This window comes from Manis javanica, chromosome 10, assembly GCF_040802235.1.
Source record: "Manis javanica isolate MJ-LG chromosome 10, MJ_LKY, whole genome shotgun sequence".
NCBI classification, from domain to species: domain Eukaryota; kingdom Metazoa; phylum Chordata; class Mammalia; order Pholidota; family Manidae; genus Manis; species Manis javanica.
In genome coordinates this window covers 79,199,399-79,215,262 of record NC_133165.1, presented here as the reverse complement: position 1 = coordinate 79,215,262, position 15,864 = coordinate 79,199,399, and the positions used below count along the sequence as shown (strand labels likewise).

Sequence of the window (15,864 nt, the reverse complement as noted above, 5' to 3'; positions counted from 1 at the left end):
CGACCTACAACCACCCGTCCCCCAAGCACATGAACTGTGACTCATAGTCTAGGCCAGATGGGATTGATGCTGAGAAAGGAGGAGGAGCGCTAGGGGGCTTTAAGGATAGAGTTGCCTCCATCCTTCATTTATACCCCCCATTTTCTTATTTTCTTTCCTTGTCCCTAGCCCCTAAGACTTGCAGCCCTAAGCAGTTTGCCTGCAGAGACCAGATCACCTGTATCTCGAAGGGCTGGCGGTGTGACGGTGAGAGAGACTGCCCAGATGGATCTGATGAGGCCCCTGAGATTTGTAAGTACCTTTTCTGGGCTCTTCCTTTGGGCCCAAGCAGTTCGGGATGAGGGCAGCTGATCTCTAGCCCTTGTGGACCTTGCTCTCTGATTGTTTAAACATAACACAGCTAAAACAGTCTTCTCCCCTCTTCAAAGTGCCCGGCATGGTGCCTGGTGTGCTCAGAAATGGTGCATCAGATCGCTTCCTCAGCCCCTACCCTGCAAAGCCTGCCAGAGATGGTTCTCTGGGCCAGCAGCTTTGCTGAAGGGAGAGGCTTCTGCCTCCCTTCCCTTTAGTTTGTCCCTCTTCTTCCCACCTCTGAGCCTCCTGACCCTTAATGAGTGCTCCTAAGTCTTGCCCCGTTCCCTTCCTGTCCTCAGGCTCCCAGGCCAAAGGCCACTGGCTCTTGCTCAGTCTATACCAGTAGCCCCACCCCTGTGCGTTTCCCGCCACCCCCGCCTTCCCCTGCCCCAGTAAGTGGTGTAATCAGAGGCAGCTGTTTAAACTGGGAGAAAGGTCCCGCCTGGCCTTCACCCTGCCAGTTGGGGGTGGAGGACATGCTGGCAAGACCCCAGAGTCCTGGGCAGCTGGCAGAATCTTAGGATCTCCACCTCCCCTACATGGCTAATCTGGACCAGGGTCTGGGTGACCCTGCGTTCACAGGTCTGTCTCTGCCCTCTCCTGGCTTATCCTGCCCAAGCCCCATGCCCTGCCTTGGAGGGTGAGGACCAGGGATATTCTGCAAGTGTTTCTTTGGTGGGGGAGGTTCACCTGGAGTCTCTTTTTGTCTGATACCATCTTTACGCCCTCCATGTATGACCCTGATGCTTGGCATTAGGTGTAAAGATGCCAAGCAGAGGGACTAAATTTGGCTCTTTTTGTGCATTTTTCCTTTGGTTTAAAGCAAACCCCACCTAATACACTCTCCCTGCTTACATACACTCCCAGACCCGTACCAGACACAGTCAACACACAGCCCTTCCTGGGCACTAATGTGCCTGCCTCCTCCCACCATACACAGGCACAAAGGCAGACGCTGGCACAGACACGTTCTCACATCAACAGAGTCAACACTCTCGAATGGGGATGCAGAAACACAATCTGCAGTCAGACAGATGTGCCCAGACACTCACACAAACCCAGACTCACTCATGAAAGGATGTGGAGATGCACATACTGAGCCCAGAAACACCAGCACACACAGAGACACACAGATAGACCCTCACTCACACCAATCCACACTCCGCACTCCGCACCTCCCTCACCTGTGCACGCAGACTCCTGCCCAGCGCACTCAGATAGGGGCACCCACACTCGGACACTCACTCACATACCCTGTCCAGGTTTGGGAGCCAATGGGAATGGTCTGACTCCCACCCCACAGATTCAGCCAACATCCCAGCCCATGTGGCCTCCTTAAGATTCCCTGAGGCTCTGTACCCTGCCCCCTGCCCCCAGTCCCACTTCTTGGGCAAGAAAGGAAGTACCAGAAACACCACCAGTGGGCCACAACCTTTGATTCCTCCCAAATCTTTCCACCAGGTAGGCTGCTTTGGGACCAGGGGTCTAGAATAGTGCTGTCCAATAGAAATATAATGCAAGCCACATAGGCAATTTCAAAATTTTCTAACAGCCATGCTGAAAAAAGGTAAAAAGAAAATCAGGTGAAATTAATTTAATTTTTATTTTACTCAGTGTATCTAAAATATCATTTCAGTATATTACTCATATAAAGTTATGAGTGAAAGCTTTTGCATTCTTTTGTGTATGTGTGGTAGTAAGTCTTCAAAAGCCAATGTGTATTTTATACTTAAGTTTGAAGTAGTCACATTTCAAGGGTTAGATAGCCACATATGGCTGGTGCTGTGTATTGGATGGTACAGTTCTAGAAGACCTGGTCTGCCTCTCAGCCCTAGGCTCTGTGGCCCCAGGAGCTGCAGGAAGGTGTTCTTTAACATTTGAGCTCCTCTGCCATGGGCTCTTCTTTCCTCAGACCATCAAAACCTGTCACTTCTAACCTGTCTCCTGAGTGTACAGTGTGGAGGTTTTGGGGGTCCTGAGGTATAGGACGTTTGGGGAATGGACTCTGCTGAAGGCCTAGTTCACCCCACAACCTGGCTGCTCCCAGATGTGTGGCTACTCTTGGGAACGGCATAGCAGAGCTCTAGGTGTAAGGGTCTAACCGGTCCCTGAGGCCTCCTGAGATCTAAAAAAATGCAGGGTCTGACTGCAGGGTCAGTGCCTACCTGTCCCCCATGAATAGCTGGCCAGACAGCCACCATAGCCAGCTTGATCACCCTACCCTTTCCATCTGTCCCAGGCCCTCAGAGTAAGGCCCAGCGATGTCAGCCGAATGAGCACACCTGCCTGGGCACCGAGCTCTGTGTTCCCATGTCCCGCCTCTGCAATGGAGTCCAGGACTGTGTGGACGGTTCGGATGAAGGGCCTCACTGCCGCGGTAAGGCTCTTCCACCTGTCCTGCTCCAGGTAGAAGTAAGAGTTCTCAGCCAAGCACCTCATAGGTTTGAAGGCCTGCCATCTGAGCACTGTCTTCACACAGAGGGAATGAGGCCTCGTCCTCCCCTGCACAGAACTGCCCCAAATCAGTGGGCCCTCTGGGCATGGAGCTTGACCAGCAGACCTGTGGGCCTCAGTACAGGCCCTGGCCTGGCACTTCTCTTCAGCTGTGTGTGCTTGGACAAGTCACTACCCCTCTCCAGACCCTACTGGTAAAATGAAGCTTTACATTTGATCAGTGTTTTCCTACTTTTGGGGGGAAATAGTGGGGTTCTTTCTTCAGTTTCTTACATGAAACCTGAGTATGAACAGAGAAGAGCAAATGCTATGATTGAAGCTGGAGCTGCAGTCCATGGTTTCTTTCACTGGCCTCCCTGCCAGTGTTCTGGAAGGCATTCCCCAGGAACTGCAGATCTTTGAGGAACCCTAAAGCTACTTGATGGGAAAGTCACCCAAGCTAAGGAGGAAACCTTGGGATGATCAGTCAAGCTTCTTTCCTGCCTGCAGCCCAGGTCACCAGCTCTGCTTCTCCTCCCCTGAAGACCCCCATGGACCAAGTGAAAGTTGTCCCCCGAGGGAAGGCAGAGCTTCGGGCCTGCAAGTCCGGAATAGTGACTTCTTCCTTCTGCTGCACTCAAGGTCTCAGCCCAGAGCAGGAGGCCCAGAGCAGGAGGCCGGCTTTGCAAGCCCCTGGGGGTGGGCCAGTCTTCCCTGGGTGGGGATGGTGTCCTGTGTCAGAAAACATCTGCCCGTGGGAGGAGATACATCTGGATCCTGTTCGTCGAGGGTAGGGAGTGCGGAGCAAGGGAGTTTGTGGAAGATTTTTATACTTTCCTTTGGTTTATTTTGCATGTTTTTGCCTGAAACTCCTGGGATGGGATGCAGAGTGTGCGCCCAGGGCTGACCTCAGTGCCACGCACATCCCACTTCATCAGATGGTGCCTGTTCAGTGTGCTTCCTTCCGAATTCCTTTCAGTATCAGAACAAAGAACCTCAAAACATCGGATTTGAGCTCCTTTCTCTAACTGAAGTGGACTTCCTTGTCCTTCTACCTCATATCCAGAAGAGAAACCCTGCCAGATTTTCCAGAACAAACAATATTCTCCCACTTTGTGGGGGAGGACTGGGCAGGCAGCCCATTTGGTTCTCAGGTGGAAGTGGGGAGGAGAAGGAATAACTGGGGCCTTGCCTCCCATCCCAGCTCCTGGAAGGTTTAGAGCGTCTAAATGTCTTAGCATCTCCGCAACTCTCTCCCAGGTGGAGGGAGTGGGGAGTGGGGGTGCAAGGCCATTGGACAAAGGGGTTTTTGTGGCCAGGCCGCCTGGCCCCATGCAAGGCCATTAATTGGGTCACTGGCCTGGGGAGGTAGCTGTTCCCCCCGCCCCGCCTCTGGTCTCCCCGTGGAAGTGGGTCAGTGGCAGGAGGAAGATTAGAGAAGGACCCAAGGGGACCAGTTTTGTTCCTCCCCCCCATCCTCCACCTCAACCTTCAGCCTTCTCTCTGAGGCTCTAGGGCTCAAGAGATGGGCTGGAGGGGTTCTTCCAGACCAGAGCTGGGGTCCTGCCGGGAGAGACTCAGTTCCATGTCCACTCTTCAGCCTTGGCCCTGGAGCCAACATCATAGTCCTTGAGCGGTGCAGACAAGAAGCATTAAGGGGGATAAGACTCACTGGCCCATTCCCTGTTGCCCCCACAAAATACTAGAGCCTCTGTCCTGGGGACAGAGGGAGGCCGGGGCACCCAGAGCAGGGAGATGCGGGTCCTAAGCCCCAACGGCTGTACGACCTTGGGCCTGTCATGCTCTTCCTGGGTCTCAGTTCCTCACTTGCTAACACAGTAGATGTTTCTTAAGCTCCTGCCCTCTTTTACACTGCATGCCTTGGAAGTGGTTTCTGAAAGGTTGCTGGAAGGTCTAGGGGCCTGAGTGTGTGTCGCCTGTCCCCACACAGAGCTCCAAGGACAATGTTCTCAGCTGGGCTGCCAGCACCACTGTGTCCCCACACTCAATGGGCCCGCCTGCTACTGCAACAACAGCTTTCAACTGCAGGCAGACGGCAAGACCTGCAAAGGTTTGTGAGTGTGTGCTGTGTGCATGCATGTGCATGCCGGGGGTGCAGTGCAGGGCCAGTGGGCAGGGGGTTGTGGTGGGGAGTACGAGGGAAAGAGATGGAAGGTGCCGGAGAGGAGGCATAGCTACATGCTCTATAGCTTCAGGGCGTGACTGAGAGCCCTAACCACTTGCTTCCACCAGACTTTTAAAAATTCTTCTTAAATTTATATAAGTCATATGTGAGTTTTCTTGTAAAAAAAATTAAAGCATTATAGATAAAACCAAAGTCCCCTTTTGCAGACTCTCTTCATTTCTGGGTGCCTTTCCCATCTCTCTGGAGGCCAACTCTGTTACCTGATTTCTCTCTCCTTCCATGCCTTCTGTACATTTGTATGCATGTACTCTCAGAAGTCTAGTTGAAAGTATTATTTATGTGAATGCACTCTTTTTTATATAGACATCATCCTGTACATACCTTTCTTCGATTTTTTTCATTCATTAAGTTCTAAAGAATTTCCATGTTATTATGTAGAGATCTACCTCATGTTTTTCAAAACCTCTGTGATGTATGACTATCTCCACAGTTTCCTTGGCCATCTCCCTGCTGATGAGCAAAGACATTCTTACTTTTTCTGTTACAAATAGCGCAAACTTTTCTGTTTTACATTTACCTCCTTTGGGTCTTTGCACAAATGCTCCCTTCTCAGTGAGGCTGGCACTGACCACTCTAAAATCACAGCCAGCACTCTTTATCCCCTTCCTTAGCTTCATTTTTCTCCATAACAGCAGTCATTTTCCATTACACTCTTCACACCTCTAATACATAATTTACCTATTTTTTTATTTTAATAAGACTTCATTTATCAGAGTTTAAATTTCATGAGGGCAACAATGTGAATCTGTTTTATTTACTGACATATCCCCAGAGCCTTGCACATAGCAGGTAGTCAAGAAATCCTTTCTGAATGAATGGATAGTGGGCATGTCTGTGCACATTTCTGTAGGGTAGAGTCCAAGTCTGGACTGACGAGGTGATACAGTTGGCACATGTCTTGCAATAAAGTTTGTCAAATTGTTCTCCAAAGTAGAGGTAGGGAGGAACACACCCACTGTGGCATCTGAGGGCACCCACATCCCTGCCCACATGCCCCGAAATGACTGTGCCCTTGCCCTTTTCCCGGCAGACTTTGACGAATGCTCTGTGTATGGCACCTGCAGCCAGCTTTGCACCAACACAGACGGCTCCTTCACGTGTGGCTGTGTGGAAGGGTACCTGCTGCAGCCAGATAACCGCTCCTGCAAGGCCAAGAATGGTAGGTGCGGTCACCTGGCCACTGCCAGACACCTTCTGTGTTGTTGCCTGAGGCAGAGGGTCTGAGAGGTCCTAGGGCCCCTTGCTGCACCTACCCTTCTCTCCTCCATCTACAGAGCCTGTAGACCGGCCCCCTGTGCTGCTGATTGCCAACTCCCAGAACATCCTGGCTACATACCTGAGTGGAGCGCAGGTGTCTACCATCACGCCCACTAGCACACGGCAGACCACAGCCATGGACTTCAGCTACACCAATGAGACGGTGTGCTGGGTGCACGTTGGGGACAGTGCTGCCCAGACACAGCTCAAGTGTGCCCGCATGCCTGGCCTGAAGGGCTTCGTGGATGAACACACCATCAACATTTCCCTCAGCCTGCACCGTGAGTTCTGAGCCTGGAGAGCAGGGAGGGCAGGGGAGATGGACCACATGGAGCTTGTCTGGGACAGAAGCAGAGGGTTAGACAGGATGACCCCTGTCTGGGCAGGAACCTAAACAAGAACGCCCTGACTGAGGCCAAAGCAGGGGCTGCACGTGATGACGTCCGTTTGGGGCAGGAGCAGAATCGTGGCCATGCTTCCTCCCTTTTCTCAGAGACAAGCCTTGGGATGGCACCTGCAGTTCTGGCCCAGGCCTAATGAAAACCTCATAGGAGAAATGAGGGCACAGGGGGCAATGAAGGGTCAATCTCCAGGGACCAGGGACTGTCCCTTCTCGGAGGGAGGAGTGTTGATTGGACCGCAGAGGGGCTTTCCCGTGCAGCAGAGCCAGGGAAAGGGAAAGGAAGGGCCTGGAGACTTGCTCAGTTGTGGCCGCGGGCAAAGCAGTCAAGGCCTGTCTGGGTCTACCTCCACGTTCCATTAACCCTCTGCTGCAGAGTGGGTGTGGGGACCTGAGGCTCTTTCTGGGGGCTTGGTGACAAAATGAGACAAGAAGAGAAGCAATGAGCACTGGGGCCCTGGGGCCCTGGGAGCATTTGAAAATACCCTAGGTGTTCCCATTCAGGCTCCCTCCCTAGACTGTACTCTCCTGTCTTAGGGGTGGCAAAAGGGGTGGGTGTCACGGGGTTTGGGGCCAGGGCATAGACCCACTGCTTGGAGTAGTGTTGCTCACCTCAGATGTTGTTACATAAACAAACACAACATCTGGCACCCTCACATTCCCAGGAAATGCACCACTGGGCCAAGGGAGACGATCTGGCCTGTGTTGATCTGTGACCTTGAGTAAATGAGAATTCCCCTTCTCTGCTTTGGTTTCCTGATCTGCCTCATGGGTTTGAGCTTGTCTGTCTGAATGAGATAAATCAAAGTGAAAGCAGAGGTGACCAGAAGGTGGCCCACATGAGGTTTAGGATTGTGAACCTTCAGTCTGTCTAGAAGACCTTTCAATTTCTTTACTGGGTACCTACATGATGATCACCACAGAAGACAAAGCCCCCAGGAGGACACAGGGCTCCATTCTGGGAGAGCAGGGGGTCCTTTGAGGGCCTTACCCTCTGCAGACTCATCACATGGGCCACACCTTGGCCGCAGCTCCTCATCCTACTGGTGTCTTCAGACTGTTGGTGATCAAGGTGCACCTGTGGTCTGACAAGTGTCCTCCTGGCAGGGCTGGGGTGAGGGCTGCCATACCTGGTGGGCTGAGTTCTCCGGGGGTGGGCAGATCCTGGAACTCCATGGCAGATAGGGTAGGACTGGGGCTGGACCCCATGTTTCCGCCTCCCTTTCCCTGCTCCTTGTTCACGGCCTCACCCAGCAGGCCTGTCTGGGCAAAGAGTTCCCATAGTTTCCTCAATGCCTCAGGGCCAGAGGACAGGCTCACCGGGAGGCAATTGGTGGGGATGCCCTGATGGGAACTTTCTCAGCTTTCACTCTAGCCTGGCTCCCTCTCCTGCTTTCCTCCCCTGGAGTGGCAGGAAATAACCTCAGGCAAGTACCCCTCCCTTGGCAAATAGAGCCTGGCCTTCCAGTCTGCTAGATTTACTGGGCTTCCCTGGGGCAGAGTCCAGGAGGCTGGAAAAGACCAAGATCTCTGGGGAGAAATGCTAAGGGGTGAGTGAATGGGTTCCTCTTGCCCCAGCCTCTGTCCCTTCCTCCCTGCCCTGCCCCCACCCCATGCCAGCCGCCTTCATGTCTGCCTGTTACCCTGAGGATGGTTGTTTTGTGCTCATCCCACGAACTAATTACGGGCTCTGAGCTGAGGATGTCGGCAGTTGGCAGTGTCTCTCCCCTAACACCCTCCCCTAATCGCTGGTTCATCTCTCTTCCCAGGAGAGGCTGAATGGCGTGGTCCAGTGTGCAGGGTGGCTGGGCCCAGGCACTCACCTGCGCACAGGGCTGCTGGCCTGTAATTAGCTCCCCAAGTGGGATGAAGAAGAAAGGCTGCTGCTTTCTCTCTGTCCTCCGGTGGGGGAGCCCTCACTGCAATCCCATTCCTGGCTATGGCTGTGACCTCCCTTGGACCCTGGGCTGGAGGGAGGAGTCTAACCCCTGAGAGGTGCTGATGCCCAGAGGCCTAGAGGCAGAGAGAGGCCAAGAGGCAGAAGGAAGCTCCCCTGCTGATATGGGAAGTAGGGGAGCCTGCCCCAGAGAAAACTGAAAACAGAAATAGACTAGAAAGAAGGAAGGAGGCCAGGAAATGAGCCTGTTTCACATGGATCCTGGGGCATGTGTGTGCCAGACCTGCTCTGAGTCCCTGTACCCGAAGGGCCCCTCCAGTGCCCTGCGGCGGGTGGCGCAGCTTCAAGGAGCAGCTCCATCGCAGCGCCTGCTTTTCCAGGCTTCATCCCAGCTCCTGTTTCTATTCAAGAGTTGAGGGACTCACTGACCAGCACATTCATGTATGCGTGTGTACCTGCCTCCTTAGCTGAGCTGGGCTACCAGTCTTTCTTCCCGCAGCCAGCCCTTGGCTTTTGTGGCCCAGACTGGGAGGGTCCTGAGGACTCAGTCCTCATCTCTTCCCCTCCCTCATGAAATGTGATCCCAGGGCCCAGCCTTCCCCAGCAGGACAGGGAGGTCTCTGAGGACCCCAATTCCACCATTGCTGGAGAACATGGTGATGAGAGCCAGAGGACCTTTAGGGAGGACCGAGGCTGACCTCCAGTTCTGAATACTGCCTTTCCCAGAGCAGGGGGTGCCTTGACTTTACATCATATGTGGTGGACACACATTCTTTATTGTTCCAGTTTTGCTTTTATTTAATACCTATTAGAACATTACTATAACTAGCATGTCGAATCTGTTATTTTATAGATTGGCTAGGATGCAACAAAATAAGAAAAGTGTGTTGATTTAAAGAAATAGTATGTAAGCTGTATATAAACATATCAAGCATTTTGAAGGTGATACACGAAAGACTGATGTTCTGGAAACTGAGGCCCAGAGGAGTCAACGGACCTGGTAGGACCTGAGCCAGGCCTGCGCTGCTCCCCCATCCCCAACCTCTGACCAACCTCTCAAGGAACCTCAGGCCCCACCCAGCGCCCTGCAGGGTGGCCCCAAGCAGGGCTGGAGGTCAAGTCTGCCGACCCCCCTCTAGCCCTGCATTTCCTAGGCTGTGTACCTCTGATCCGCCCTCCTTTAGCTTTTCACGTGTGTTCTCTGTGGAAAGAAGGAGGACAGACGTGGGAGGGGGCCCTGGGAAGGTATGTGTGTGTGAGGGGAAGTTCTCGTGCTGCAAACGGAAGCCCTGAAGGAAATAAGGTTTGCTGGAGTCACTTAGTCTTGAACTGTGTATGAAGGGATGATCTGGGGGGCCCAGAGGGACCCCAGGATGTCTTCCTTATGCCATGCTGCATGGGGAAGGAGGAGGTAGGCAGGGAAGCCCAGAAGAGCTCCCCTAGGCTGCAGGCAGCGCAGTTGCGAAATGGGTCCCCAAGTCCAGTTGGCCAACGTCACTTTTTCCTCCCTCTTTCCTTTGTGTGTATGTGCACTTAAAATCACAACAGGAAATCATTTGTCTAGAGGGGAGGCAGAGAGTAGGCCCTCTGAGTCTGATGAACCAGCACCCTGGCTGGAAGGGGAGCTATTTCTTCCACTGAACTGGGCACCCCAGGCCCTCTCAGCCTCCCACCCTGTGCCTACAGAACACTCCCAGACTTTGTATGTGAAAGCCAGCCACTCCCTTCCTTGGCCTTCCTCACCCACAGAGTGTCAGATTCCTGGGGGGCATTCACCAGCCACTCTTTGGCATTGTGCCTCCGGCATACTGGGACTTTGGCTTCCCTTCCCTTCCGAGTTTCCCAATCATTTCAGAGCCCTTCTCCTCTCCCTGGCCAGGCCGGCCCTGGCTTCTCCTCCCCCGCTGTCTCCTTGAAGTTCCCACTCCACCCAGCCTGCTTGCTCCCCTTCCCTGCTTAAGCCAAAGGGAAGAATTTAAGCAAGAGAGAATTTTAAGAGTCCAGCAAGGATTTCTCAATAGCGGGAAGACCCTGGTTCTGGTCTGAATCAGAGCTGATCCCCAGGACCCAGGACTGAAGCCTTTATGGACCACGGCCAGCCAGCACAAGCAGGGCAGCAAGGGGGCTCAGGACAGAGGTGACAAGGTGTGGCTGAGCTCTGGACTCTGTGCAGGAACAAGAAGAGCTGAAGTCAGGACCCAGCAGGAAACAGGAGCGTGAAGATGTGCCGCTTAGCAAAGCTTCTGCCGGGCCTCCCTGGCCATCTCCTCCCCAACTGCTAAGGTCCCAGGCTCTTCATCAGTTCCCCCAGCCCTGAGGGTGAGATCCCTGAGTGACTCGGATAAGCAGGAGGATCACCAGACAGACACCTTCTCCCTCTGTCTTGGGGTGTCCCAAGGCCAGAGAAGGAGGATCCTGGCCATAGAAGGGAAGGGAAAAAGTGATGTCCCAGGTCTAGCTCAACTAACTGAGTGAGGACTAAGTACTCAACAAATATTTGTTGAATGAATCAGTACCTGTGTGTCAGGCGCTGGAGACAGAGATGAAAGACAGCACCCTGCCCTCTCAGTGACTGTGGGCAGGTAAACAAGCTGTGATAAAAGGCACTTCTGAGCTTCTGAAAGCCTGTGGGACAGAACGCTCCTTCTGGGAGCCTGGGCTGAGGTTTGAGGATAATGGGTGTTAGCCCCAAACTGCTCTCTGGAGATCCCACCTTTAGTTGGAGGCCACAGGGCCCTGGCTGCAGGCACAGAGCATACCTTGGTGGAGAAGGTAGGGAAGGATGGGGATGAGGTGAGGGAGGATGATGTGAACAACAGTACCCATTTGTGGGGTGGCCGTTGTGCTCAGGCCTGTGCTAAGTGCTGTTAATGCACCGTCCCATAGCACAGATTAGCAAACTGAGACTCGGACACTCAATAACTTGCCCATAGCCACCGTTGGAACGTGACAGAACAGGGTTCAATCCAGGCTGTCAGTGTGCAGAGCCCAACTAGACAAGCAGAGTGAGGGGAGAGGTGGGAGGTTTCCTGGATGAAGGGCCAGATAGGAATGTGGTTATGGTGGGCATGGGATTCTCTTTCCTCACCTCGTGCCCTGTCCTACAGTCTTCGGGTGTGCATATGTGTTGGGTGGTATTTTCTCAGGGCACAAAGGCCCCCTGCTTCCCCCAGATGATTTTAGGGAGAGTGACTGGAGTTCCACCTCTGAAGCTAGGGTCTTGGGAATGGGGGGAGTGTTGTTTTAGGGAAAGCAGCCACTATTTAGGGAAATGCCTCTTGCACAGTGTGAATGATGGAGAAGTTGAGAAAACCTGGAGTTGTGGGAAGTGCAGAGGGCTGAGCATTGGGGCTGTGGGGGCTTCAGGGAGGGTTCTGCAGTTGTAAACATACACCCCAGGTCTATTTTGGGGCCTGGAACTGAAAGTCCTTTGTGACATCGCAGGCAGGCTGTGGTCTGTCCTCTGTCTTGTTCCCCTCCCAGCTTACAAGCCTTATTCTCTATGCTGGAATTCCTGGCTCCTGGGCCCCCAGACCCCCTCAAACCCCTCCTACAACCAAGCATCCCTCCCCTTGGGTTTGCCCTGGATACTCCTCTTTTCAGGATTTGATGCCCTTGGCCAGAGCCCTCTGGTGAGCGCTCAGGGGTGGGTCAGCCCTGCCATAGCTACCCTCTGGCCATGCAGGGCCATGGGCCATAACGTTCAGGTCCTCTGGGCCAATGCCACAGGACAGGGGGCAGTGGCCGGGTCACTGCCTGTGTGGGAGCCTGGGAGGGAAGTGCCCTGTCCCAATTTAAGCCCATCTCTCCAAACTGGCCTTGTGGTAGGTGTGGCTAAGTGGATGTGTGCGTGTGAGTGTGTGCGTGTGTATGGTGGGGCAGGCAGAGGAATCTGGACTTTGAGAGGAAAATAATGTGGTGGAGTAGGGTTGGATAACAAAGGATTTTTGCTTGCAACTAATAGTCTCCAGCTGCAAAAATACCAAAGGCGAGGCCAGGCCAGGCTGGGGACTCTCATTCTTGCCAATTCCTCACCGGCCTGCTGAGTGGGGCCCTGCCTGGCCTTTGGGAGGTGGAAGCAGAGACCAGCCAAGGTTAAATATCTGAGAGCAAGGATGGTCTCTCTGCCTTACTTCTCAGAATTGGCGGGGAACCCAGGCCAGGAGGGAGGCCCAAAGGTCTGCCACAGTATGTGGAGCTGCACCTGGGATGGGGGCATCAGGCAGCCCCAGATTTCTTCCTGTTCCCCTCTTGCTGAGCAGGGTGGTAGTGTGGGGGTGAGCAGGGGCAGGGGCAGGGTGTTGCCAGCCCTGGAGTTGGGCAGTGACTCAGGGCAGCCTCAGGAAGCCAGAGAGAAGGACACAGCTGCACCAGCTGGCGCTGGGCAAACAGCTTCGTGGTGAAGTCGTATGCATGCCAGCAGGCCCCCCATCATGCCCACCTAGTAGAGGGCACACAGCCCTATTGCATTTCAACCTTTTTTGCCTGCTGGGGCTGCAGCAGCCCTCACCCTAACCCTACCTTGGGGATTTGGTTTTCTCTGGAGGCAGCCCAGCAGAGGCATTTTAATCTCTTTTTTCTGTGGTAACAGTGTTGGGGGCAATTTGATCGCCCTCTTCCTATGTGGCCCGGGACCCATACCCCCTAGTGCTCCCTGTGTCAGGGTGGGAAAGAACCGGGGCCCAGAGAGAGTGGCTGGGTTCGGGGCTGTGTCAGCACTTACACTTCTTCCCTGTGACCTCTTTCTCCAGTCATCATGGAGTGGGGTTTAACAGGGGGAACTGAAGAGGAAACTAGTTTGATGAGAGCCTCAAATTGGCTCATACCCCTCCTCCGCCAGCCGAAGTCCTGTGACTGTGAGTCAGTGTCAGGGCCTAGCCAAGTTTCTTGGGAGCTGTTCCTTTTGCCCCCACCCCCACCCCCACCAACTGTTAGGAAACAGCCCCTGAATCCTTGTGGGGAGAAGGGAAATTAGGCAGAGGTTGAGCAAAGCGCCTAGTCATTATAAATGTAGCTGTGTGGATGCAGAGTCATCCTTGAGGGGTTGGGTGTAGGGTAGTTTGGGTAGGTTTCAGCTGAAGGCAGGTCATCCAAATATTTTTTTACCTGTTGGGGAAATGGGTGAGGTGGAGTGCAAGGCAGAGGTCCCAGGGAGTCGCTGTTTTGGGAATTTCCCAGTTTGCAAGTGACATCACCTCTGATGGTGTTAGTTGGAGGGGGCATTGGGTGTATGGGAGCCAACGGGTCCTAGAGAATAAAAGCCCTTAGGGGGCCAGCAGGAGTCCCTGCTGCCATACTCCCTGCCCCCTAGACTCCTTCTGCCCTTGCCCCACTCCTACTCTCCTCAGCCCTCTTGGCTTCTTCCAGCTCCTCCACAGATGGTGGAGATGGGCTGTGGGCACCTGGTCTCCATTCTCTTCAACCCCCACCCCCTTCTGAAGCTCTCCCTCTGAGCCATGCCTCAGTTTACGTTCAGAGTCCTTTTATAGCCCTTCACCTATGTGCTCTCCTCCAGCTCTGTAGCTTATTCTACGCTCCTAGCCCCCCACCCACCCCGACACGAGATGGTTGAACAATAGGGACACTGAAGAAACAGAGGAACTGTGGAGAGTGGAGGAAGTTTGGCCCGCGTCACTGGTTCCACCTTTTGCCACCATGGACCTTCACTTTTCCATCTGCCTGTGGCTCATATTTTGGCAAATCCCCTCAAATTGGATTTATTGATGAGTGGTCTGCTTTTGCATTTTTTAAAGTCATGCAACATGCCTAGCTAGCATGTTGTCAACATGCCTTGACTTACCACATAAGGTTGATGAAATTCCAGCCCAAAACAAAGATGTGTGACATTTCAGTTAGCCTGAGGGCTCTTATCTCAAGTAAGAGCAGATTGTTTTAAAATAGACTGGAATGAGCCAGTGGACCTGTCTTTGCCACCTGTTGGCACCTCAAGAAGATGGTCCTGTTCACAGTGAGGTTAGGAGTAAGGCTGCCCTTCAATCAGCCAGCCAGCACTTACCCAGAGCCCCTGCGTGGCCACCCTGAGTTTGGCGTGGGGAGCCAGGCTGTGTGGGAGGAGACTTACTTCTCTTCAGAGAGATTAGGTAGTTGGAAAGATGGCACAAATGCAAGGTGAAATATCCTGTTGCTGGCACCTCCCATAGCAGCTCAGAAGAGACCACCATAGTCTGACAGGTGAAGGAGGGCACCCCAACAGAGGTAGGCTTCCAGGGGTGGGCGCTGCACCCACAAGGGGTGGGCATATCTGTGGGAGGACCTCCCCCTATAGCTCTTTCATTCACACTCTCCAGATGTGGAACAGATGGCCATCGACTGGCTGACGGGCAACTTCTACTTTGTGGATGACATCGATGATAGGATCTTTGTCTGCAACCGAAATGGGGACACATGTGTTACTTTGCTAGACCTGGAGCTCTACAACCCCAAGGGCATTGCACTGGACCCTGCCATGGGGTAAGAGGAGCAGGCAGGGGCTCTGGCCCTGGAAGTGGGGAAGCAGAGGCTACAGTGGAAGGGAGGGTCCCAGCGTGCAGGCCTCATTAGCATGCCCTGTGCCCGCAGGAAGGTGTTCTTCACTGACTATGGGCAGATCCCAAAGGTGGAGCGCTGTGACATGGATGGGCAGAACCGCACCAAGCTGGTTGACAGCAAGATTGTGTTTCCTCATGGCATCACTCTGGACCTGGTCAGCCGCCTCGTCTACTGGGCTGATGCCTACCTGGACTACATCGAGGTGGTGGACTATGAGGGCAAGGGCCGGCAGACCATCATCCAGGGCATCCTGGTGAGGAGCAAGCCTTTGCAGGGGACCATTCTCTAGGCCTTCCAGTGGAGAGGGTGGTAGGCATCAATTCTTGGGAGACAGGAGAGGATGTGGCTTCCACTGAGAGGGGACCAGTTATTTCAGAGGTACCTTTACTTCCTTTTTCTCATCTGATTGATGAGCAGGCAGGTGGCTCTGTTTCTTTTTGGCAGATGGAAAAAGCAGGGTTCACAGATATTAAGCGATTTGCCTGAAGCTACACAGTGGGGAAAAAGCATTTGAACCTAGACTAGAAGCCTGCCTAGCTCAGAGATGGCACTGCCATTCTGGAAGAGTGAGGGTGCCCCACCATCCCTGTTTGCCAGGGACTACCCCAGTGTTAGCCTTGGAACTCCTATGACCCAGCAAATCCCCTAGCCTTGGACAAACTAGGACAGTCAGTCATTTTGGTAAGTTATGTGAGTAGCAGGGACTGCTGCAGGGTTTGCCTGGGGCAGATCTGTCCTCTCCACCCTCCCAAAGCTGAGGTCTGGAGT

At 53.5% G+C, this 15,864-nt stretch overlaps 1 protein-coding gene across 5 annotated transcripts in view; it reads left to right on the top strand.

Moving 5' to 3' along the window:
• Nucleotides 1–15,864, top strand: part of LRP1 (LDL receptor related protein 1) — a 76,431-nt gene that overhangs the window by 8,120 nt on the left and 52,447 nt on the right. For all 5 annotated transcript variants that reach the window (XR_005054220.2, XM_036992504.2, XM_036992503.2 and 2 more), the window contains exons 2-8: nt 169–291; nt 2,594–2,731; nt 4,739–4,858; nt 6,024–6,152; nt 6,268–6,531; nt 14,856–15,018; nt 15,127–15,349. Coding sequence is in view for 4 of the 5 variants with exons in the window: in XM_036992504.2 (XP_036848399.2) it covers nt 169–291; nt 2,594–2,731; nt 4,739–4,858; nt 6,024–6,152; nt 6,268–6,531; nt 14,856–15,018; nt 15,127–15,349 (1,160 nt within the window). In the remaining variant the exon portion in view is untranslated. The remainder of the gene's footprint in view (nt 1–168; nt 292–2,593; nt 2,732–4,738; nt 4,859–6,023; nt 6,153–6,267; nt 6,532–14,855; nt 15,019–15,126; nt 15,350–15,864) is intronic.